General features: G+C 43.8%; 1 protein-coding gene across 1 annotated transcript in view; it reads left to right on the top strand.

Annotated features, from left to right (window-relative positions):
• Positions 1-7,036, top strand: part of SPARC (secreted protein acidic and cysteine rich) — a 30,136-nt gene extending 23,100 nt beyond the window's left edge. The window contains exons 6-10 of the mRNA XM_066616622.1: positions 286-406; positions 3,713-3,846; positions 5,011-5,159; positions 5,760-5,908; positions 6,279-7,036. Coding sequence (XP_066472719.1) covers positions 286-406; positions 3,713-3,846; positions 5,011-5,159; positions 5,760-5,908; positions 6,279-6,307 — 582 coding nt within the window. The 3' untranslated portion in view covers positions 6,308-7,036. The remainder of the gene's footprint in view (positions 1-285; positions 407-3,712; positions 3,847-5,010; positions 5,160-5,759; positions 5,909-6,278) is intronic.
• The last annotated feature ends 17,505 nt before the right edge of the window (positions 7,037-24,541 follow it).

The following is a 24,541-nucleotide window of genomic DNA, read 5'->3' as shown; positions in this document are numbered from 1 at the left end:
TGGCAGCTCCCTTGACCTACTAGACCATTGGTTGTAGCTCCTCTGGCTGGCTTCCATGGTTCCCCAGGGAGCCACAAGTCACAATTTGGGAATCACTGCCACTGTGATTAGGGCTATCAAGTCAAGCTTCATTCAGATAAGATAGAACTTTTGAGAGTCAACCAGCCTTAGTCTGGAGGGTTGTTGTCCTGAACTGGGACAGAGAGAAGGATAGATCCTTCTCTCCTGCAGAAGTATAGAGTTGAGCACTTCCTCCATTCTAACACAACCACACTTTGCACAAAGGTATGTGGTACTGACAACAAGACCTATGACACCTCCTGCCACTTCTTTGCCACCAAATGCACTTTGGAGGGAACCAAGAAGGGACACAAACTCCACCTGGACTACATTGGACCTTGCAAATGTAAGTTTTAATCTCTAGACTAAGTATAAAGTAATTCAATTGGGAAGTACCCCATCAAGAATAGTCTGTATTAAGCCATTGTTTTTAGAATCTATAGCTTTGACATCTATATGATCTCTAAAGAGTAGTCATAATACTAGCAGATACTGTCATGCTGGCATCGAGCTACATAGTGATGTACATTTAAAATGTGTGTCACAGGGAATTTGATAATTGAGACTTAAATAATGGGCTTCCTGCAGACTCAACAGGGCCCTGAAATAAAGATTTCTAATTTGTAGAGTCACATTCATACTAGGTACCCCTCATCAGAATTCCTGTTTGAAGAGTCATTCATTCTGTGACAATGGACAATTGTCAGTCTTGTTGTCCAAATTTGATCTACTTTTCAACCACTGCTGCCTTTTTTTTCCGCTGCTCCTGCAATAGAAACAGGACCTAATGTCCAAGAATTTTTTTGTGTGCCTACCATTCATCTCAGACTGCCAGCAAGACTTTTCCTCCAATCTCTGAATTGCCCTAGAGACCATCCCAAAGGCATGAAATCTAGCATCTCCTTAATCTCAGCTACTGTACGAGTAATGCTGGCTTTAGGTGTCAGCAAGTCATACATCAATTGCAGAACTGAAATTATGAGCTACTCAGTCACTGCACATGCCTGAAGATCCAGTGTTAAGTGTGTCTAGCCCAGCTCTTCATCACCACCCACCTCTCTTCCATAGCTTAACTCTGGCACAGTGCTGGTGTCAGGGTGCTAGGGGCCCTGGAGCAATGACCCATATTGGGCCTTACATGGCACCCTGTGACAATGCTTTGGGTACTACCACTGTTTAAAAATATTCCATGCACAGAACTAAACAGTCCCCTTTGGATTTTGTGGTGTTTCTTATGTGAGAGTCTTGACCAGGGGACATCCACTAAAATTGAGTGTTGGGAGAGTTAGAACAGACAAAAGAAAATATTTCTTTACACAGCATGTGGTTGGTCTGTGGAACTCCTTGCCACAGGATGTGGTGATGGCGTCTAGCCTAGACGCCTTTAAAAGGGAATTGGACAAGTTTCTGGAGGAAAAATCCATTACGGGGTACAAGCCATGATGTGTATGCGCAACCTCCTGATTTTAGAAATGGGTTATGTCAGAAGGCCAGATGCAAGGAAGGGCACCAGGATGAGGTCTCTTGTTATCTGGTGTGCTCCCTGGGCCGCTGTGAGATACAGGAAGCTGGACTAGATGGGCCTATGGCCTGATCCAGTGGGGCTGTTCTTATGTTCTTATGTAAATAAGTGACAAAAGAGCAAATGCTCTTTTATGTTTAAGAACCTAGATCGTCCACCTGTTGCCAGCAGTCTGAAACGAAACTGCTTCTAATGACAAGTATTTTCCTTGCTGGACCTTGCCCAGGATATCCACAATTGCTCCATATATTTAAGGAGCTCGTGGTGGCTATGATGATTTCTTGTTTCCTGCTGTTCCACTGCAGCTATCCTGTGTGACTTACAAGCTCCCTACATTTGAGTATGGCAGAAAAACATGCTAAATAAATCATAAACATGGTTCCCAGCCAAAAATCCTGAGTGGGTGAGGTGGAGTTAGATCAGGTCAGAATGTACAATCCAGATAGCATTACTGTGTTAAGTGTCAGCAAAATATTTTTGGCTTCAGGAGGCCCCTAAATCATAAAGAAATTCATTGACCCCCAGACTGTAGAACAGGGATGGCCAAATTAAATATACATCAACTTTTTTCAGAGCAGCAGTTCAAGCACTGACTGACCTTGTCACTGAATTAGAAATACATCCTTCACACTACCAAAGTGGGGATAAGTGCATGTTTAGCATCCATGAAATGTTTGTTCAAATTAATGGAATTCCACGGCTTTCTCATAGCTCACAAAGGGCTCTATGGTGTTTCTGCTCTGCCTCACAATATCAGAGTCTGCTGCTTGTGGAAGAAATTAATCCTGGATCAGTTAAGCAAACTGTCATTGGTTAAAGTAGAAGAATAGCCAGAGGGGGAAGCAGCACAGTAAACACCACAGGCACCACAACATGCTGTGTAAGTGGCCCCTCCCACTCACTGTCGCAGCCATTCCAGGCAGTGACAGCAATGCTCAGGAGATGCTGCTTGGTTTGGCAAGCACCTGCGCATTGCTGTTGCTGCCTGGAATGGCTGTTATGGTGAGTGGGAAGGGATACTTACACTGTGCGTTGCGGCACCTGTAGTACTGACCATACTGCCTTCCTTTGGCTATGCTGCTGGACTAAAACTAATCACAGGGTATCTTCTAATTGCTAAGGCTGATGTTTGCAGGATGTCCCTTGAATAATGTTGCTGCACGATACAAAAAAAAAAAAAAATCCCAGGAGCTCATGATAGCTATGATGAAGGGTAGGCATGTCTTAGGAAGGTAAATAGCTGTTAGGAAGTAAGCAGTTCTCTCTGCTGGAGAGAGGGCCATTTCTGTGATGGTCCCCTAACATTCCTGTGATGATTCCCTAGCTTTGAGGTGACAGGTCAAGTACATCCTGTCCCCAAGTGACCTCTTGCGAGCCAGTGTGATGTAGTGGATAATGTGATAGGCTTCGGACACAATCCTAAGCAGTTCTACTCAGAAGTAAGTCCTATTGTGTTTAATGGGACTTACTCCCAGGAAAGTGAGGTTAGGATTGCAGGATTACCACTTAGACCAGGGTTCAAATGAAGCCATGAAGCTTACTTGGTGACCTTGATCTTACAGCCTAACCTACCTGAAAGTGTTGCTGTGAGGATAAGAGAAGGGGGAGGAGCCAAATACACTGAAACCATTACCCTGCGAATGCCCGATCTTGTCTGATCTCGGAAGCTAAGCAGGGTCAGGCCTGGTTAGTACTTGGATGGGAGACTGCCTGGGAATACCGGGTGCTGTAGGCTTATACCATAGTCTTTCGAGACTGAAGGTTACTCCTTGGGGGAAGGGTGGGATTATCACTATGAAAAATATGTTGTATTTAATATTCTTTTTATTTGGCTTTAAGTGACTGCTTTTACCTTACTGTTAGCTGTTGACTTTGCTCTTATTGCTTTTTACTGATTTTATTTTGATGTAGTGTTTTATTGTGTTCTTATATGAATTTATTTTGAAAGCAGATGTAAGAGTTTTTAAACCACAGGTAAAAATATCCTACATAAAATAAATAAAAATTTTGTTGCCACACTATCGAAGGAGGATTTAGAAATGGGGTCCAGATGGGAGTGTTGGTCGTAGTAGAAGCTGAGGAGATTTCTATAGGGATGACGGGACTCACTGGCCTCTGGTTGGATTTCAGTCATTCCTGCTTGCCTTGATGCTGAGCTGAGTGAATTCCCTCTTCGTATGCGTGACTGGCTGAAGAATGTGCTGGTCACTCTGTATGAGCGTGATGAAGACAACAACCTGCTGACCGAGAAACAGAAACTCAGGGTGAGCAAGAGCATTACACAAATACACGTGTGTTGCTTACCCTGCCCACAGAATTGAGCATGGGGATCAGTCTCAATTCTGATCATTTAAAATCATGATCTCCCATCAAGACCAGCCCTGCACATGTCATGTCCTCTTGTGAGCTCATCAGACCACGGAACACATCATGTTTCTTTTTAAAGTATTTCAAGTATTCAATTTTTTTTGTAAGTGTATGCCTAGAAATATGAAGTAGGAATGAAACAAACATGTTTGAAAACACCTGTTGTAAACATAGGCACACTCATTAGACCCATGTCTGGCTGCAGATCCCTGCGTTTGCTGCCGTGTAATATGCGACAAGCCTTTTAATGATTCAAGTGGGCACAACATGCAAAGACTTTCCTCAGTAAACACTTACAGTACAGTATACACAATTATGTTCCAAATGGAACCTTCATTTCAGACAGCAAGGCATGTGCTAAATCTCTTGTCATCTTCTTTAATATACATTTCTGATTATCATTCATATCACATAGTCTCCTTTCGACAGCCCTTCCTAACCAATCCCATGATGCAAAACAGGTATTGGTTTTCCAAGAGAAAGGATCCAACTACAGTCCTAGACGGGCAGCCCAATCGTACCTAACTCCCTAAGTGCTGATGGCCCCAGATGCCAATCGAGTGTTGCACTACATCCCATGGGGGAGTTTCAAGCAACATAGACCTCCTCAATGTAAAGGACTTTTGTTCCCTTGCCCCAAGGTGACCCCTCACTGCCCTATTTAGTCTACTCAGAACTATACAGCTGGTGCAATTCTGGGTGGACCTGGGAAGGTAGATCAAGGCTAGGAAGGGGGATAGGATATGGGTGGCGGTGCAGTCAATGATACCGCTCCCTTTCCAGCCTCAATCTAACACTTCCCCTCCCCACTCTGCCAACCTCTGTTTCCTTCCTGCCCGCAACCACTGGCGTACCTGTGCTGGGGCTTGTTGGGAGGTCACAGGCATGCAGACCTGGCCATTTGCTGCTTGCAGTGATAACCAGGCCATGCTGCATGACATGTCACCTTTTGCAACAGCTATAAGGCACACTACACCACCAGAATGCAAGTTCTGGTGGCAAAGTGTCCATTAGGATTGAGCCATAATTAAAGAAATATGGAAATATGTCTTGCTGGACAGGTCAAGAAAATCCATGAGAATGAAAAGCGCTTGGAAGCTGGTGACCACACCGTGGAGCTGCTGGCCCGTGACTTTGAAAAGAACTACAACATGTACATCTTCCCTGTGCATTGGCAATTTGGCCAGCTGGATCAGCATCCCGTTGATGGGTAGGTACCTGCATGCTCATGTTTCTTTTACCTATAATAAACTCTGACATAGACAGGACGCATTCATGTACCTTGCACAAGAAAGCAAAATCCTCCATTTGAGTTCATTTGTTAGCTCTCAGCAAGCCAGGATGAGCCAGCAAAATCCAAAATCTGATCCATCTTGGATATGATATATGAAGTTGTTCCAATTACATGGTAACGCAGCTTCATAAAAAGCAGGTATTGCAACTTGATTGGGATAAGGATAGCAGCAAGTTTCTTATATGGCTGTTAGGTTGCAATCCTAACCCCTTATGTCAGTGCTTTCCAGCACTGACATAAGGGCAATGCAGATCTGAGATAAGGAAACAAACATTCCCTTACTTTGAGGAGGCCTCCGTGAGTGACACCCAACTGCAGGAAGCTGCACATGTCCCATTGGCACCGCTATGCCAGTGCTGGAAAGCACTGACATAAAGGGTTAGGAATGCACCCTTAGTATAATAAATACTACCTCCCTGGATTTCATTTTTCATACCATTCATGCTTTCTGATCTAGCAAAAGGCACAGTCTATGGTATATTTTGAGTGTTGTGATCACCTTTACCTACCATTCAGGTACCTGTCCCATACTGAGTTGGCCCCACTGAGAGCTCCTCTCATCCCCATGGAGCACTGCACCACTCGCTTCTTTGAGACATGTGATCTAGACAACGACAAGTACATTGCCCTGGAGGAATGGGCCAGCTGCTTTGGTATCAAGGAGAGTAAGTACTGCATATATCTGCTACCCCACAGGTAGGAAGAAGCTAGAGGAAAGGACAGACCTAAATTCCAAATATGTCAGGATGATTCTAGCTGATCTAATACTAAACAAATACTGATCTAATACTAAGGACATGGGCCATAATAAACCAACCAGCAATATGCAAGTCAACCTACTGATCAAGCACTCTATGCTTCCTCTTTCCTCAGTGTAGCTGAGGAGGAATTGGGCCTGAATCCTGAACTTATTAGCCATTGGCAGTAACCAAACAAAAAGCTAGAAAAAGTCAAGGAGCCATGCTGAAACTGATTGAATTAATGCATAAATTAGCAGCTACATTCTTATATGATGTTTGTCTTCTTCTTTTGCAGAGGATATTGACAAGGATCTTGTGATTTAAATTCATCAGCCTCCTCATCTGTCACCTACAACGCCATGTTTTCTTTCATTTTTTTAAACAGTTTGGATTTTTTGTTTGTTTTATCGGGGACAAGGTGCTAATATAGAACTAAACTTATATATTAACGGTGCTAAAACAAAAAGAGACAGAAAGTTGTTGTTAGTAGCCTAATCTATACCACTAGATTACCCTGCTCACTCACTCTTCTCTGTGTTTCTGTTGGCCTTTTGATTTGAAAATGTCCGGACAGTGACAATTATGCTTCTGTTCTAAGTATCTACCCCTTCTTCTGGCCCACTTTTTTTCTATTTTTGAAAAACAAAATCCTTAATATTTTTGGCTATTTAAAACTCTCAGGCTAAAATACTCCAGACTATTAATGCCATAATTTCTAGAAGGCAAGTGAAGGAAGGTGTACCAAAAAAGGATGTTGAGGGGCTGGGCTTTCCAAAGTCAAGTAATGCAATTGCTTGTGAACGTTTAGGCAACCTAGGATTTATCCATTAGGAGGAATGAAAGAGAGGATAGTGGGAGAGGCCTGCAAAATCAAGCAAGGCGACTTTGCAAATTCCACAGTTTTTGAATGTAACAATAATTATTGGGCCTACATTCGGACAACAGGATTGGTTAAAGTGGAGGGCAATGCGAATGTATGAAAAACAGTCAATCTCTCTTGTAAACTCCCCCTTCTGAAAATAAAAAGTTAAAAATGCTGCGTGCTTCATTATACTCAGTGTCTGGATTTGTTGCAGTGTTTACCAAGCTTCTAAAGTTGGGTCTGATGCTTATCGCTGACTGGTGGGGTGGATGACTTTTACTTGGTCTTTTACTTGGTCTGCTGTGATGGTTTGTAACCAAGACACATGCTGAGGAATAAAAAAAACATTTCTCCACATTATATCTTTCCTGCCACCCTGCTTTTGGGGACTAACTTTAGAAGTGATCCTTCTTTGCAGAAAGCCATTTGTAAGGTCAATGAATGAGTGTTTGCATTTTGATTGGAGGAGTTGTGTGGGGCTTTTTAGCTGGGGAAGAGTCTCTTCATTATAAGGGTCTCTTTGGCAATGAGAAGGGGATAGGTAGACTGGGGATTTTCTTTCACTTCTGAATGGTCCTTTGCCTGTGATCTAAAGACTTGTAATGTCGTCACAGTGGCAAGCAACCCAGTATGCTTCTCAGTAATAAAAGATAACTAAACCCTGACCAATGACATTTAAGTTATGCGGTGCCAGGATTATTCAGGCAGAATTTTCTGCCCTTGCCATTCACCTTCCCCAGTCATCATTTGGTGTCACTTTCCAGATGCTGCCTTCGGGGCAGCAGCTGTTGCTCAGCTGAGCTGCTGGACCTTGCTCAGCCCCTTAATAGCAGATATGAAAATGTGGATGATGGGTAGGAGAAAATAATGGGACGCTTCTGCTGCATGTTGCAGATGAGGGACTACACCTGCATGTACAGTAGACCTTGCATACATTCCCCTGCAAGAAAATTTGTCTGCAAGAAATACATTTCCCTGCAGGAAAAGAAGTGTGGTCTAGGTATAAGTATACCTCATTCATCGGTTCATCCAAAAAGAAGAAATATGACATGGCTGTAATTGTGGCATTGCCACTTCTTGAGATGTGCAAACTGGCTCTGAGAGGATGGGCAAGGACTGTAATTAGCACAGGATTTCTGATCACATTCTTAAACCTCTCCTTTTAATGCGTACTAAATGTCACTGGAAAGGAAAACAAGTTCAAAGTTATAAAAACAGGGAAGGTTGGTTATTTTGGTCAATGCAAAGTCCCAGAGTGTATGCTTGGAGCTCCCAGGGCCATGGCAAACCATTATGCCACCACTAGTTAGTCAAGGCTATAAAACTGTCAGGGCTCATTTCCCCCTGTGACAACATCTCCAATTTTCACGGATGCTGGCATTCTGAACACCAGTGCCTTGCTCAGTTCAGCAAAGAGGTCATTCACCAGGTCGGCAAAGCTATACACACTTACTTGAGAATAAGTCCCATTGAAGGCAAGGGGGCTTACTTCTGAATAGACATGCCTTGGCTACACAGTGTAGGTAATTTTGAAGTTCACAGATCAATGGGCTGACTTGATATAAAGCAGCTTCCTAAGCTGATATGTACACATGTTTAGAACTTCAGAAATCCAACAATAAGGAAGCATGACCAAACCAGCCAACTAAAAATGCTTTTGTATCATCGGCAGCTTGATTCTATCAATTAATGCCCCAGAACCTAAACATTTCAGATGAAGTAACACACCATATCCACACTTTGACATAATGATCATCATACCAGCAAAGCATCCTGGGTTGGCAGTGCTAGAATGTCTGCAGCCGTCATCTCTAGTTACAGGACAATAGAACAATACACAAAATACAGAACTGAGTGGAGTGGAAGCAAAACATGCCCAGTGTGGGGGTAAGATACCACTGATCAGGACTGACTACTGTAAACTGCAATATGTTTAAAAAGTTTTCAAGGTCTCTAGAAATCTTCATTCATCTAAGTGTTAAGCAAAATAAAGTGGAGATGGAGGGGATAGGTCATGATGGAAAAGCACTGAGGTCTGTAGTTCATAACAGCCTTATGTTGGAGTGCAACAGGTTTTATGTAGGTCTCATTTGGGTAGCCTGAGCTAGGTGCAAGAAAGATTTCAGATTGTGACAATGGCTCCTGGAACAGCAGCTGGAAACAGATCAGCTATTGCTTACACTTTTAAAAAAATGAGGGGATGGCCATTTTTGTTTCTTTGTCCCATTACTCAGAGTGTTTGTAATCTTCCTAGAGCCTGCAGGGATAAGATGGGATTTATACTTTTTCATGATTGACTGTGGCCGCAATCCTAACCCCTTATGTTAGTGCTTTCGAGCACTGGCACAGCAGTGCCAATGGGACATGTGCAGCTTCCTGCAGTTGGATGGTACTCACGGAGGCCTCCTCAAAGTAAGGGAATGTTTGTTCCCTTACCTCAGAGCTGCATTGCCCTTTGTCAGTGCTGGAAAGCACTGACATAAGGGGTTAGGATTGCACCCTGTGTTAATCATGAAAGAGAATCACCAAAACATCCCCTGGTGCAGCAATTTTCAACCTTTTCCTCTCACAGCACATTGACAAGGCACTAAAATTGTCAAGGCACACCATCAGTTTTTGGACAACTGTCAAGGCACACTGCTCTGCTGCTGCTGCTGGGGGCTCACATTGCCCAATGGCCCTACTAATAAATGACCCTTCCCCAAATCCCCACAGTACTCCTGCAGACCATTCATGGCACACCAACGTACTGCAACACACTGGTTGAAAATCACTGCTCCGGTGCATAATGCTGAGCCACACAATCATATCAGCACAGTCCATGGGTCTTGAAATCTGTGGAGTTTGAAATCAATGAGTAGCAGCAGAGGAGGAGGAGGTACCACTGATGCCCAGGGAGGGACTGGCTCCCCGCTCCAGTTTTCTTGTTCCTCAGATACAGGACCACTCCTCACTTCACATTTTAGGAACCTAGTTCCTGAGCTCTCTCGAAGAAGTGAGCACACCTCAAGCCAAAATGTTGTGCCAGCCTGGGTCTCCACGAGTCTGAGCAATCATGTGACTCTTGACCGACTAGAAAGTTCTAGAGAAAGTAAAGTAGGATATGTCTTCCATGGAGGCAGCCCCTCCCCAAAGTTCCACACCAATAACTGCAACTGTATTTCAGGAGGAAGGAAAGATGGGCAACACTAGGGAGGAATCCCAGAACCTGCTCACCAGTTGCTCCTGCACAGCCTAGGGCTCCCTCCCTATCTACATCAGCTGTCCAAACAAGGGAGGCATTCCAGCCATTGGAGCACAGTGTGCAGTACTCCCTCCACGCTAATCAGTCTACCAGACAAGTTCTCTCCCTCCCCCCACAATATGCTGCTTTCCCCCCTCCCGCTTCCATTCAAGGAAGCCTTTCCAGGCCCCTCTTCCCTGCCTCCTCCCAATGCATCTCTCAGATACTGGAATAAGCAGCTCCAGCACCCTCTAGTGGACCATCAGCTCAAGGATCTACAGCTAGCCACTTCTGAGCCCAGAAATTCTTACTTGGACTGCACAGTACAAATGCCTCCTTGGAGGGTCATCAACCGAACACGTAGGCATATTGACTTCTATGGGATGAAGGCACCATGTGCAGTGATTTTGCTCCCTTCTTTGTGGTCTCGGATGTTATCCAATGCAAGGCTACATGCTCACAATTCTGCTTGCTCCAGAAATGTTACACTTTAGCAGTTGCACACATGAAACCTGAATAAGTTCATACAATATTGGGGGGGGGGGGACGACGACACATCCTCTGCTTTTTCTGCTCTGTATTTATTACATTTTTTCTAGTTAGAAGACCGATTTTCAGGCAGACAATTGTATCAAAAATGTAAAATTGATGAACATCATTTGAAATATAAAAGAACATCAAATGCTGCAACAAGGACCCCAGAGCACACAGTCGGCAAGAAAGTCATACAAATGGATTCAGGCAGTACATATTTCACTATGTTAAAGGCCCATCTAAACAGGAAAGCCTCGTGGAGCTACTGTATTGAAAGATGAAAGGGAGGGGACTTCCGAGTCTGAGAAGTCAGGGCTAACAATGTCCCCACCAACCACGCTACAAACATGAGCTACATGCTACAAACACCAAACGTGCTGCAAACTTTGACAGCCAGCATCTTGCTTGGGCTGAGAAACACAGTGGGCTCCAGTGTAGGTTAAAAGGTGAGGGAATCAAAAGCTCCAGAGGTCGAGCCTCTATTCTGTACCAGCTACATTTTCAAAAACACATTTCAAAGGCAGTCTCATTTGCTGCATCTTGCAACATTGTCACTGGCAAGTGACCAGGTCGTGTGTGACAATGGCCAGCTCTGTCTTCCCCAGGAATGGCTGCAGCTTGCAGACTAGCCACAGTGCAATGGTGCCCCCTGCCTCAACCACCAGAGTCCAGAAGAACACACAAGTCCCAAGGGGATCATCAACAGAAGGACAGGTTAGACCAGGAGTGTCAAACATAAGGCCCGGGGGGGCCAGATGCAGCCCCTGGAAGCTTTTTATTCATCCCTCAGGCTCTCAGCTGCTGACGTGTTACCGCTGAAACGGCAACCAACATGAAAATTGGGCTTTCCCAAATCCTGAAATATCAAGATCAAGATTTGCGTATTTTCTCTTTTGTCATTTGCAGTTAATGAGTTTCTATATGAGAACAAGGTCTGATTTCTGGCCATTAGTTGCTTAATGATGTCACTTTCTGCTTAATGACATCACTTCCAGCCCTCAGCAGGAGCCCTGAATGCTAACTTCGGCCCTCTGTATGAAAGGAGTTTGACACCACTGGGTTAGACTGTACCTGATGGCCCCTTCTCTAATGGCAATATATTGACTGAGGCTTCTGCAAAGAGCCTACATGTGCACAAACTGTAGACCCATAGGCACCATCTAAGCTAGCTGCACCTTCTTTTTTGCATTATAGAGAGCATGTGTGTGTATACAGCTTGTGTGTGACTTATGTGCATGAAGGCCCCATGCAGAAGAGGCAAGCAACACATGGACGTGCATGTGTGACCAGCATGAATGATCCTGCTCCCCCCCCCCCAATATGTTGATTATCCCTGCCTTTTATCACCTAAACAGGGATAATCTCATGCATTCTACTTTGTGGTGGAAGCCATGTGAATGATACCCATAGGCCCTTTCCATCTGTTCTCTCACTGGCTCTCTTAGAATCTACATAAGAACATAAGAACAGCCCGGCTGGATCTAGTCCAGCTTCCTGTATCTCACAGTGGCCCACCAAATATCTCAAAGAGCACACAAGACAACAAGAGACCTGCATCCTGGTGCCCTCCCTTGCATCTGGCATTCTGACATAGCCCATTTCTAAGATCAGGAGGTTGAACATACCCATATGGCTTGTAACCTGCAATGGATTTTTCCTCCAGAAACTTGTCCAATCCCCTTTTAAAGGCATCTAGGGTAGATTCCATCACCACATACTGTGGCAAGGAGTTCCACAGACTGACTACACACTGAGTAAAAAAAAATTTCTTTTGTCTGTCCTAACTCTCCCAACACTCAATTTTAGTGGATGTTCCCTGGTTCTGGTGTTGTGTGAGAGGGTAAAGAGCATTTCTCTATCCACTCTATCCTTCCCATGCATAATTTTGTATGTCTCATCATGTACCCCCTCAGGCGCCTCTTTTCTATGCTGAAGAGGCCCAAATGCTGTAGCCTTTCCTCATAAGGAAGGTGCCCCAGCCCATCTATTCAATGTGCCTTGCACCTTATGTTCACCTGATATGCTGTACATAAATTTGTGCAGAAACTGGCAGATCTCTCTCTCTCACACTCTCTGCCCCCCCTTTTTTTTGTTGTCCAAAATGGTGACAGGAGATGTCAGCAAAAAGCAAAGTACTGTACACACATCACTACATAGGATGCAGTGCTGTAACACTTTCCGGAGAGTGAGCTCCCTAGAACACAGTGGGACTTACTTCTTAGTAGACAGGCAGATTGTGTCATGCAGCACTTGTCCAGGGAGTGGATTCTGAGAGCACTTGAACAGGCTCTGCCAAGTGAGAGCACGTTGTCTACAACACAAGATGTACAAAGATACATCTTGAAAACAGTTTCCACAGATAAACATATCACCTTATGGATGAGAGCAACCAAAGTCAATGCACAGGTGCAAGAATAGCATCTTTGAACAGTGTAGCAAATCCATGCAGCTAGGAAATCACAGACTTTTCTAGACATGGATCTAGGAAAGGTCATGTATACATTCATAATTTGAGCTTTGAGTACTGTGATATACCTACTGTACCACAAATCCCTTCCACAGGGGCTTGCTAGCCAAAATGTGCTTTTAATGTTCAAATGCTACTATTGCAATCATATAAATTTCAATATTAAATATAATTCAACATTCAAATATTCAATATTAAACCGTCATTATACGCAGCTCTTGGATCTGCACATACATCACCTAAAGCAGCATTTGTTAATGAAAGGTAGCAGCAGATGAAAGGTTAATTGTAAGTTAGAGACAGAGGGAAAAACAAAGACATGAAGAAAGGGAACAGAATGAAAGGAGGAGTGAGAAAGGGAGTTCAAATACATGTCTCACCTCTGGGAAAGCACCCTAAAGCACATTTCTAGAGCTGAATTGAAATGACAAATTTGTGAGTCCCAGGTGGTGAAGGTCTATATTCCCCCCCCCCCCCCAAAAAAAATCTATATTTCCCAGGTGGTGAAGGTGTCTCTAGCATGGTGAATCATCTTGCCCTGCAGAGGGCACTAATACACTGGAAACCCAGCATGAAAAGTGGCTCTTCTGTTTGTCAGGCAAGTCTGGGAAGCAACCAGGTGGGACTCCAAGAGTGTCTCCCTGCTTTGGCCTTTTAGTACTACTCAGACAATGCTGGTTTTACCATAAATAGTGAGCGATTTTGCCTGAACAGGGGAACAGCTTGTATATAAGGTGCAAAAGATGCAGTTTGCTTGCTTAGGACCAGTTCACACATGCATGCATATCATACAATATCTTCTCACACAAGCACTTCCAGCAAATGATGTGAAAGCTTCCTCAATGGCATTTGCTCTACGATAGGTGTTTCTATGCAAATGATCCATTTTTGTTGCAGTCATCCGAGTGCGATGTGCTTTAGTGGATACTTAAACCAAGCCCTGACTCTGAGAGAGTATGGGTGGCATTAAAGTAATGATTTTCTTCTGGGAAAATCTGGGCAGGGCCTCTAGATTGCAATAATGCAGAATTAAGGATCCTGGTGATTCGACACTGCTGGTGGCCTGTGAAAGGTTGTGCAAAGTATACAACAGTTGAAAAAATCCTTGATGGCATGCCCCTAATTTTTCTGTCAGGAGACTGCATCTCTCTCTGAAGGGGAAATGTAAAAAAGGAAAGAGCATTGTGTGTCAAAAGTAAGATGATAAATCATTACATCTGTGCTTAATATCCCTGCTTTTCTTTCTTAGACCTCCCACCTTCCCAACAGATCATTTGATCAAGTCGAAAACATGAGGAGAAACATGTTGCCATTCCTGTGAAACTGGAGGATATGCTTGCCCAGAAGCATAGAGCCCTAGACAAGGTACCCCTTTCTTTAGTGGCTTGATGCCCCTTGATGACTCATCCCTGACTCTGGGTGGGGCAGGGATGTTTGCATGTTACTGAGGGTGCTACAATGAATTCTTGACTTGCTCTGAAGGCCAGTGTCACAATTACCATACACTCCTTGATTGAGAGAAGCCATGGAGTTGGTGAGGGCAACTAGGGTTGGAGACCCATCTTCTGTGTCCCTGACAATTTTGTTTACTTCAAAACAAGAAGCTCCAGGATGTGGCTTTTGCTGACAGGTTCCAATGTGCTGTGTAAGAAGGTGCAGCCAGCCATGGAATTTCCCAAGAAATGAAACCAAGGGGGGGCTTTTTCTCAATTTCCCTGCCAGCAACAGAGAGAGTGGGGGATGATTGCTCTAACACAGGGGGATGATTTTCAAACCTTTAGCACCAGGCCCCACTTTTTAGAATGACAATCTGTCCAGGATCCACTGGAAGTGGTGTCATGGCCAGAAGTGACATCATCAACCAAATTAAAATAAATAGTTATAAATAATTAAAGTACAACAAATAATTAAATAAAAGGAAGCCAGCCCTGTTCCACCAAGCGAATTTTCTCTGTAGCCTGCCTGCAATAACACCCCCCCCCCCACACACACACACACAAAGTCAGTAAGATTTTCAACCCTACCCAGTACCCAGTTCAATTTAAGTTCTTAGATTTTAAGCATATCACTATCAGGACCCACCTAGCTTTACAACTCTAAAAAAACCAAAAAACATGTACCAGCTCAAGCCTCTGCTTTATTCTTTGGGGAGGGGGGGATCTGCCTTTTGGAGTATTTGTTGAGCTCCACTTCCATCAAATCAGGACCATTCTGGTGACCTTGCATGCCTCTTTGCCTGACCTGTCCATGAGCCAAGGCATGTTCGCTTACTCATGAGCAAACACAACCATGGTTCGCTTTCCGTAGGGCTCAGTACATTCATCAGCTTGAAGGGAGGGACTTGCTTCTCATGTGTTTTTGGGGGGCTGTGTTCATCGGAGTGGGACCATTCTGGTATTGTTGGATTCCTCTCAGCCTGCTCTTTCCAATGGACTAAGGCATGTTTGCCTACTCATGAGTAAACACATGATATGGCTCACTTTGCATAGGGCTCCATGCATTTGCCTTCTCAGCTATCAGCTAAAGCTAAAGCCCTCAAACAATCAGGTTGTGACCTGCCAAGTGGGCCACAACCCAGTTGGAGAAACCCTGCTCTAACAGACCAAAATGTGGCCTCCCTTGAGGCCTGGGGAATCTAGGGCTTCTTGCCATCACTCCACATTAAAGGTCATGACGCTGGCCTGGATCATACCCTCATGGCAGGTGCCCAACACCACGTATACATGTAATCAAACATAAAGTATGTCACATATCCAAACAAAAGCATGTCAGCCAACAATTTGTGTGAGCAGAACTAGAATGGATGTACTAAGTGAACACCATGTGGCATGGTGAACTTTCTTGCTCATACACTACAAGAAGGTCTATGAGGGGAAGTAACTGCTGCCCCAGGGATATGTCACAGCACTACTGAAGTCTCAGCTGTTGTTAAAAATACAAAAGATCCTTTTCTGTTTGTGCAGGGCAAGTTAGAACTGTGGCTGGCTTTCTCTGCATTTCGCCTCTGGCTGCAGCTTCAACATGTGTGGGCACAACCCAAAAGAATCTGCAGCACACCACAGAGCTCCATGCTGAAAGAGAGGCCGCACTCTGTGGAGGAGGAGGGCAGCTCTCCCCCCAGTGGCTCAAACGGCTATCCCCCTCTTCCTTGGGAGTAAGCCACATCACCACATCATCACTGTTAAGTGGTACTTACATCTGAGTAATCGCACACACAGCTTCATGCCTATTGCCTGATTCATTCCTACAATGACTATGGAAAGAGGTAATGATGGTTCACTCTTTCCCTAAAGGGACCTATGGAGGGAGAAGGTGGAGGAGGAAGAGACAGGAGAAAGAGAAACTGGTATTGGCCCAAGGGAAAAGAACATTAATATCCCAGCAATTATTTGCTAACAATAAATAAGCATCAAATCTCATAAATGACTAACTGCATTTTTAAAGTGTTTACTCTTTTCCTTTATTTGAAATGATACAGCAAACATTTATTTTCACTTCATATTTACTCACATCACAGGTGCATGCATCACACACCGGTTTTCGTTCTTCCTCGTTCGCTAACAAGTTCCCACTGGTTTATTTCTTTCAAAAGCCATCTGAAAATGTTCTATGTTCACACACACTCCAGTTTGTCAACTATGGTTACATCTTTCTCAATGGTATATTTGCCTCTCCCACACTAGAGCTACACCACTGAGTCTCAGTGGTCACTGGACATTGGAGATGACTACAGAGGCAAAAACTTGCTAAAGCTCTAGAGTAGTGGTTCCCAAACTCCCCAAGGAGCCACGGAAACCAGCCAGGGGAGCTGTGGAATCCTCACAAAAAACTCAGTGCCCTATACAATGTATAGGATTGTAGCCCTAATGGGGACCCACAGCCAATGGCCCAGAATCAAGGGAACCACTAGTCAAAAAGTTTGGGAACCACTGCTCTAGAGGCTCATAAGATTAGAGATTGGCTCATGCCTTCTCTGCAAATTGAACAAAATCTTGGCACTTAGAAGGTTACAATAATATCCATCTTCTTTTCTGCTTTGCAGCAGGAGGGGAATACCAAGAGACCTCACAATGACCAAAGAAAAGCCAACACTGGTCAGAGGTAACTGGAACAACTTTTTTTTTTTTTAAGAAAACAAGTGGTTTAGCAATACTAATCATAACATGTGACATGCTGTGTAAACACCTCTAGGCGGAGCTCTTCACAAACAGAGCCAATCTAGTAACAGCCTTTCAGACACATATCTGTTCATTTTCAGTCTTATGTCTGCAACCATTAGGATTAAAAAAAGAAGTGGGGGTCGAGATATCAAATCGATATTCTTTAGATACACTTACACCTCAGCCCTTAAGCATCCTTACTGGAACGAGAGCCAGGAAGGGGCTTGGTTTGACATATGTAAGAAGGTCTTCTCCTTGTTGTCCCAAAGACATGTTTCAGGAATGGTGAGAGTGGAAAGTTGACCACACAAATTAGATAGTGGTTGGGAATTGTTCTCAGAAATTCAGCCATGCTACCATTTCCCCCACACTCTTACATCCCCCCCCCCATATTTTCTTTGAAAGAAAAGTCCTGTAGTGGTGATTTGTTTGAATTTCTTTAAAAACATTTACATCCTACTTTTCCAGTCCTGATGGAAAGCTCAAGGTGGCTTACAAGGTTGAAAAAATAATAATACAATGCTATTATTGTTTTTGTTATTATTGTTATTGCTGTTATGGTCATTATATTCTCAAGGGCACATTTATGTTTTTCCACCACTTACACTTCTTTAAGGGGGCAACATGAGTACTTACAAGACACTCGATCAATCTTGCACACTTTACCACACCACCGTTCAGAAGGCTGCCATGCAATCACAAGGACATAACAATTCTTGTTTTTTCACTTGCATTTTGAGCTAAACAGTATGACAAACAAACTTGAACATGTCATATGAGACCAGAAAGTCAAAATATCAGAACTAAGGGCCCAATCCAGACCCACACTTAGGCCAATGCCAGGAGTGTCGCAAAAGTGCCGTAAAGGTGGCGCAGATCTAAGTAGACCCATTAGGGCCTTTACCTTGGACTGTGCTGCTTTTGGCCCCAAACTTGCGCTGGATGCAACACAGACCCGCTGCCCTGCCTGTTTCCAGCTCAAGTTAGGATTGCGTCCTAAGTAATACTATCAACAATTGCCCTGTATGGTGTAGCTATTACTGAGAGACTGTATCACTTTAACCTGCAGATGAATAAGAAAGCACTTCTCCCACTTAAAAAAAATAAAGCAAAACTATCTATGTGACAAATTTTAGCAGGTCAAGGAGAAGGTTTAAGTCCGTTCTCCTTCCTGACATACTAGTTTTAAGCAAGCAGGGATGGTTTAAAAACAGAACAAAACATTGAAGCATTCAACCTCCCACCTAACACCTGACTTTTAAAGTCCAGCAGTACATGCATCACATGAGGCTGTCGGCTGTGTGCTTTGTCTTCTAATTAAAAATTTAAACCTTTAAAAAATGTTCTCTTGGAATTCTGCCATTTTCATGGCTGATATTTTTCAGCAGAAATGACTGTGTACAAAAGTGAACACTGTCCTATGCTAAAAGTGCCATGGGTACTATTTTGCTTGGAAAGGCAGGCTATAAATCCCCCTTTAAAAAAACACAAAAAAAAAACAGGTGTACAAGTGTCTGTTTGGCTGTGATTACACATTTGAACACCATGGGTTGCATCCTAACCTTGTGCTCTGTGAACAAAAGTTTTCCATTCACAGCAGGATGGAGAGTACTACTCAGGCAAGGTACATTTCTGTGAATGGAAAAATTTATCTTCAGGGAGGTACATTAGGAAAAAGCCCATGAGATGGTGGTGGTATACATCACCTGTACTTGCCTTTTTCCTACACGGAGGTGGGAAAAATATCTATATTAAAGCAACCCTGAGTGCAGAGGTATAAGAATGACTGCCTCCCCTACAACACACTCCCAGTCTAGTTTTTGGGTGCGGAATGTACATTCGAGAGAGCAAATGCAGTTCTGTGTGTTTACATTGCTCTGGATTAAGTCTAGGCATACTAAGTCAATGCCTGTATGTCAGGTTAAGGATTAGTGGCAGGATTTGAGCTCTCATTCAGGTAGATTAATTCTGATCCTGACTTGCTGGTCTCAGCTTTTATTTTAAAAGTTAAATTTTATATATGAAGTTAAACTCTATTTGTCTTCTAGATTTTTTTTCTTGGCTTTAAAAACTATTTTGGCTAGAGAACATGAATAAAGCATTTGATTCCTCATCTGTTGTAAGAGCCTGGCCTGTACTTCTTTGGCTTCCACGGACACCAACATGGTCCTGTATCAAGACCCGGTTTTGAAGGTTTTTCTAGCCTGAATACAGTACACCTGGAAGGGCTTTCAGCTTTTAACAGGTTCTGCTTCTATTTTTCAGCACATGCAGACATTTAGCTGGTGCTTCATGCTTTCTTTTGGCATGAAGATGTTAGGTTCTGTTTACCAAACTGCTGTTAACGGCCCAGGAGCACAACCAGAAAAAGCAAGCTAACAACTCCTCATATAAGCCTCACCTTTTGTTTGGATCCATTGTGGCCAGCATTTAGAGAAGCACAATCTCCTTCCTCCTTCTGAAGTGTCCTTGCACTCATTTGTGGTGGCATGCAAATCCTCCATTTGCTGAAAGATCTGTGAGATGTGGTAGATCTGAGACACAGAACATTCCAACACAATTTTAATTATTGCTTTCAAGACATGAAAAGCTTGAACAAATCAGAAAACTAGTTAAGCCTGCTTTCTGATATTTCAGTGGCTTTTCCTACACCTGTATTGTTTCTAAATTGAATGCCTGTATACCAACACATCACTGCTTCATTTCCACTTGCGATAAACTCCTATTGTATCATGTGAAAGGGTCACTGCATCACTTATTGTATCATGTGAAAGGCCCACCTCACCCCAGCACTGTCTGTTCTAGTGGCAGTCTGCTGGTATTCATTTGCATCTTTTTAGATTGTGAGCCCTTTTGGGACAGGGAGCCATTTAGTTATTTGATTTTTCTCTGTAAACCGCTTTGTGAACTTTTAGTTGAAAATCGGTATATAAATACTGTTAATATAAATACTGTTAATCAAGGCACCCAATTTTGTCTGAGAACAAACAAACATCTGATAAGACTATTGATATATACATACTTATTTAGTGTATCCTCTCAGACAGACCCATGGTTGACATGATGGCCATGAAGACCTGAACCACAGCTGTCCCTGGGGCCTTGGTGTGGACTTTAAAGTCCCCCAGTACTAATAGGCAAGGGCATTCCAACACCATGCTCAAGATCACCCCAGTCAGCTCAGGCAGGGAGACTGTTGGGTAGCATGATATACCAACAGAATCCCTGTTCCAGGGGTGTCAAACATAAGGCCCTGGGGGGCCGTGGAAGCTTTTTATTTGGCCCTCAGGCTCTCATCTGCTGAGCAGTGCTGTGGTGTTACTGCTGAAAGGGCAGCCCACATGAAAATTGGGCTTTCTCATATCTTGAAATATTATCAAGATCTGTGTATTTTCTCTTCTGTTGTTTGCAGCTAATGAGTTCCTGAGTAAGAAAAAAGTGCTTATTTTTTATTATGACCTGTTTAATGACATCAATTCCTACCTAATGACATCACTTCCGGCCCTCAGCAGGCATCCTGAATGCTATTCAACCCTCAGTACGAAACACGTTTGATACCCCTGCCCTATTCTGTCTCACCTCTCCAGCATGACATGAAGGCACTCAAATTCAGTCAACTGCCGGACAGTGTACCTGATAAGATGGATGGTAAGAGAGATCATCGCAACCCAACCTTTCTGCCCCTGTAGTCATGACTACTTCAATATCTGGAAACCAGGTGGGCAAATCTGGAACTGACTTTCAGACTCATCCAGCCAGGACTCCATAATACACACCAAGTCAGCAACTTCATTCAGGATTAAATCCTGGACTAAGCATATTTTATTATTTACAGACCTGGCATTCAAGAGCAGCAACTTTAGACTCAGAGGATTGTTACCAAGAGCGCCAAGGGTCAGAGGGATGGGGGAAGGATCAGAAAGAGGAACAGTTTGTGACTGACTCTTGTTGTCCTGAAACGGCCTGCTTGATCTCCACTGCCACATCTTCCATATCTCGCACATGATGAGTCTGATATTTGCAGACTTGACCTCACCATCAGTGTACAGAATCATCTGCTGCTGCAGTTCTTGTGCTTCTATGCCTCAATTGTGGCATGTGTATTTTTTCCACACTCTTCTCACTCTTAGCAGAACATGGAGGAATCTGAGGCAAACTTTTGAAAGCTTTGCTTTTGAAAGAAAAGCAACTTTTGAAAGTTCTCTTTCAGTGTCTAGCCTGAAGAGTAATGTCTGTTTATCGTATATTCCAGCAATCTCTATTTTGGCTTGGGGGGGGGGGGTATCTTGTTAAAATTTTGTTGGTTTGAGTTGTTATCAGTCTTCAGGGTTTAACACCCTTCCCAGGAACTGGTTCCAGCAACACAAGTCTTGGGCTGGCCCTGCTTGCAGCTGTGTGCCCACTGAGTGTGGAACATTTCTAAGCCATTTGTTTTCTGTGGTCACTGAAATAAAGATGAGAAACCTCAAAGAATTTCAAAGCAGGCAGGCAATAGGGAGGGCCCTTTCATCACTTCTGGCAGTCAGATAAACTCCTTCCATTTGGCTGTAAATTATTTCAGAATGGTAGTTTGTTAAAGGAGTAAGGTAACTGAAACATCGCCAAGGTAAATGCATTTCTCTTTACCTCCCCGAGGAGAAATACTCCAAAGATGGCAGAAGTGATGCCATGTGATAAAGGATATTATTTGTTTGGCACAGACCTGTGTGTCTACGGAGCACACATGAGCACGGATTGACAACAAAAACCAGAAATCCAACATTTCCTTCCTGTTGTCGGCAATTAAAACACAAATACAGGCCATTGTGTTCATGGCAAGATTCCATTCACTTGTATAGGTAAGGTAATGTTGAGCTTCTGTAATCACCTGTGAGGTCAGGCACTACAATTAGGTTCAAGAGAATCTAGAAAGTGGACCATGCAGGAAGCAGGATTAACACTGCTGCACCTGGTTGGTGTAGCCACTTTGGACTAAGTGATGGAGAAGCAAGCAAAAGGTCATATTGGTTTCAGTTCAAGAGCATTATGCATGCACGTCCTTTGTTGGTAAGCTTGAGTCAACCTTGAGACAGTGCCAGTCACTTGTTTGGTGCGGTGGCAATGGAATTGGATTTGGTTTCTCCTCATCATACACGCCCAACAGGTGTTCGGTAATGTCAGAGCCAACCATCTACTCAGTGATGTGTGCACAGACTTGATCCATTACAGAACTTGTGCACAGCGCCATGCACTGCATGGGGCAGTTTGTTACCATGTACAGCATGCTTTTGTGTGTCCCAGCAAGGGAAAATGGAGGAGTTTAGGAACACTGAAGCCATGTGGTTGAGGGCAGTCATGTGCACAGATCAGCTTCTATAGAGGAGGTGGGACAAGGCAGAAATGTCATGGAACAACATGTTTGGAACTCCCAAGATCTTTTTATTTGATTTTAGTTTTTATATCCCAAAGCATCTACAGCTAGCCTGTTGCCTGCTATGTTTGACAGTGCTCTATGTCACTGGTTCTCAAACTCTCTGTGAGTTCGAGAACCAGGGTAAGTCTTCGCAGGAGCAGAGTGTAAAGCAACCTGGGAATCGCACTGCTGCGGGATGGTGCTGCTGTGGGGGAAGAGAGCCCTGCGAAGGTCTCTGCGGGGCTCCCCACAGCCCTGGACCCTGACAGCAAGATAGTAAAGTGAAAAAACAGCCCCCCTTTCCCTGCAGTGGAATGATCCTGGGGATCGCGTCACTACTTTCCTCCTGCCCCCCCTTTCTCTAAAGAGAACGGCAGGGATTCTCAGGTTGGTGGGTCGCAACCCACTATTTTGAGGAGCACTGCTCTAAATCATATTGTGATACTGCATGGAGCATCGTGGCAGGAAAATGTAGCAGCCACTGACTGCCAGCCCCACTGAGGACAGAAATCTGGATCTGCCATCACAGTAAGATTAAGTGGGGGGTTCACTCAGATAGAATCCCCTTGAGGTCACCTTGTTCAGTGCTCCCTCAATCTTGGAGCTGAACCAAGAAGCATTTGCATGACAAACCATGAATTCAGTTTTATTTACTGTACTGTATATTCATGAGTCTCAGTAACCAACTGGACTCCTCAGGAGAATGCAGGCAAGGTGATGCTGTTTGTCCCACATTCAAACAATCCCTTGCATCACATTTTCTTCTATAATAAAAGTATAAGAATACATTTACACACTTGATTTGGTAAACCAATCACATAGTTGATGCGTTCCCTAATTGCTCCATTAGTTCCCATAGAACCAATTTCCCAGGATGACAACCAGTCCCTGGTTTCTGACACATGGCTGGCTTATGGTTCTGTTTTTATCCTGCCCATCTGATTGCATTTTTATCCTGTTCATCCTCCAATAAGTTCAGGCATCACCCCCCCCCCTACATTTTATCCTCACAATAACCCTGTGAAATAGCTCAGAGCGACTGGACCAAGGTTGATCACTGAGGGGAAGTTTGAACTATGGTATCCCCTCCCCATCCCGGTCTGGCCTTCCACTGCTTCTACTCCCTCCATCCTGTTCCCTGCTACCTGCCCTCCCTCTCACCGCCCCAAATCACCCCTCCTCTTCACCCATGATTTCCACCTTCTGCCTTTCTACCTCCCCCCCCCCCGTTGCAATCCAGATGGGCTATTGGTGAATGCAGGGAGTCAATGGCTGTGGTATGTCATTTACAGCATTGCCACACCATTTAGAATAGGATTGGGCCATAACTGTCTGTCCCCACCATGGTTGTGATCAACATGTCCCCCTCCCCAGAGGCTGAAAAATCTTCCCACTGGCATATGTCCAGGAGAGTTAATTCAGGTACTGTTTTCAGAGTAAAAAAAATCCTCCAAATTTAGTTTAAGTATGTGCTTAGTTTGTCCTGTAGACCTGCATTCATCAAGCATCAGGCTTCAGCTAAGTTTGCAACTGAAACCAAAATCCCAGATTCCCTTTTGCCTTGACTACATATACAGCTTTCCCCAAAACGAATCCACGCACAGAAGCCTGTTTCCACATGCAGACTACACGTGCTGGATCTGGGTGCTTGTATTTTGTCATCTTTAGCTTCTGTGAAGGCTGGCCAGCTAATTATTATTTCACCACTGAGGTTTCTCCAATAAGTTTGCCTTAAGTCTCACCCTGTGCCTACTTGTTGCAGTTATATAGGCAGCTTGAGTAACTGCCATGGTGTTTGTTCAAATCAGTTGCATTCCCTCTGTAGCATTAAAAAATGCATTTACTCATAATCCCCTTATAATATATTCCATTAATGTATTGTTTTGTGTTTGGCAAAGAAAATCTTTGAAACTGCTGACT

Source organism: Tiliqua scincoides, chromosome 2 (assembly GCF_035046505.1).
Source record: "Tiliqua scincoides isolate rTilSci1 chromosome 2, rTilSci1.hap2, whole genome shotgun sequence".
Classification (NCBI taxonomy): domain Eukaryota; kingdom Metazoa; phylum Chordata; class Lepidosauria; order Squamata; family Scincidae; genus Tiliqua; species Tiliqua scincoides.
Note: the sequence above shows the minus strand (reverse complement) of the source record. Positions and strands in the feature narration are given on the sequence as shown.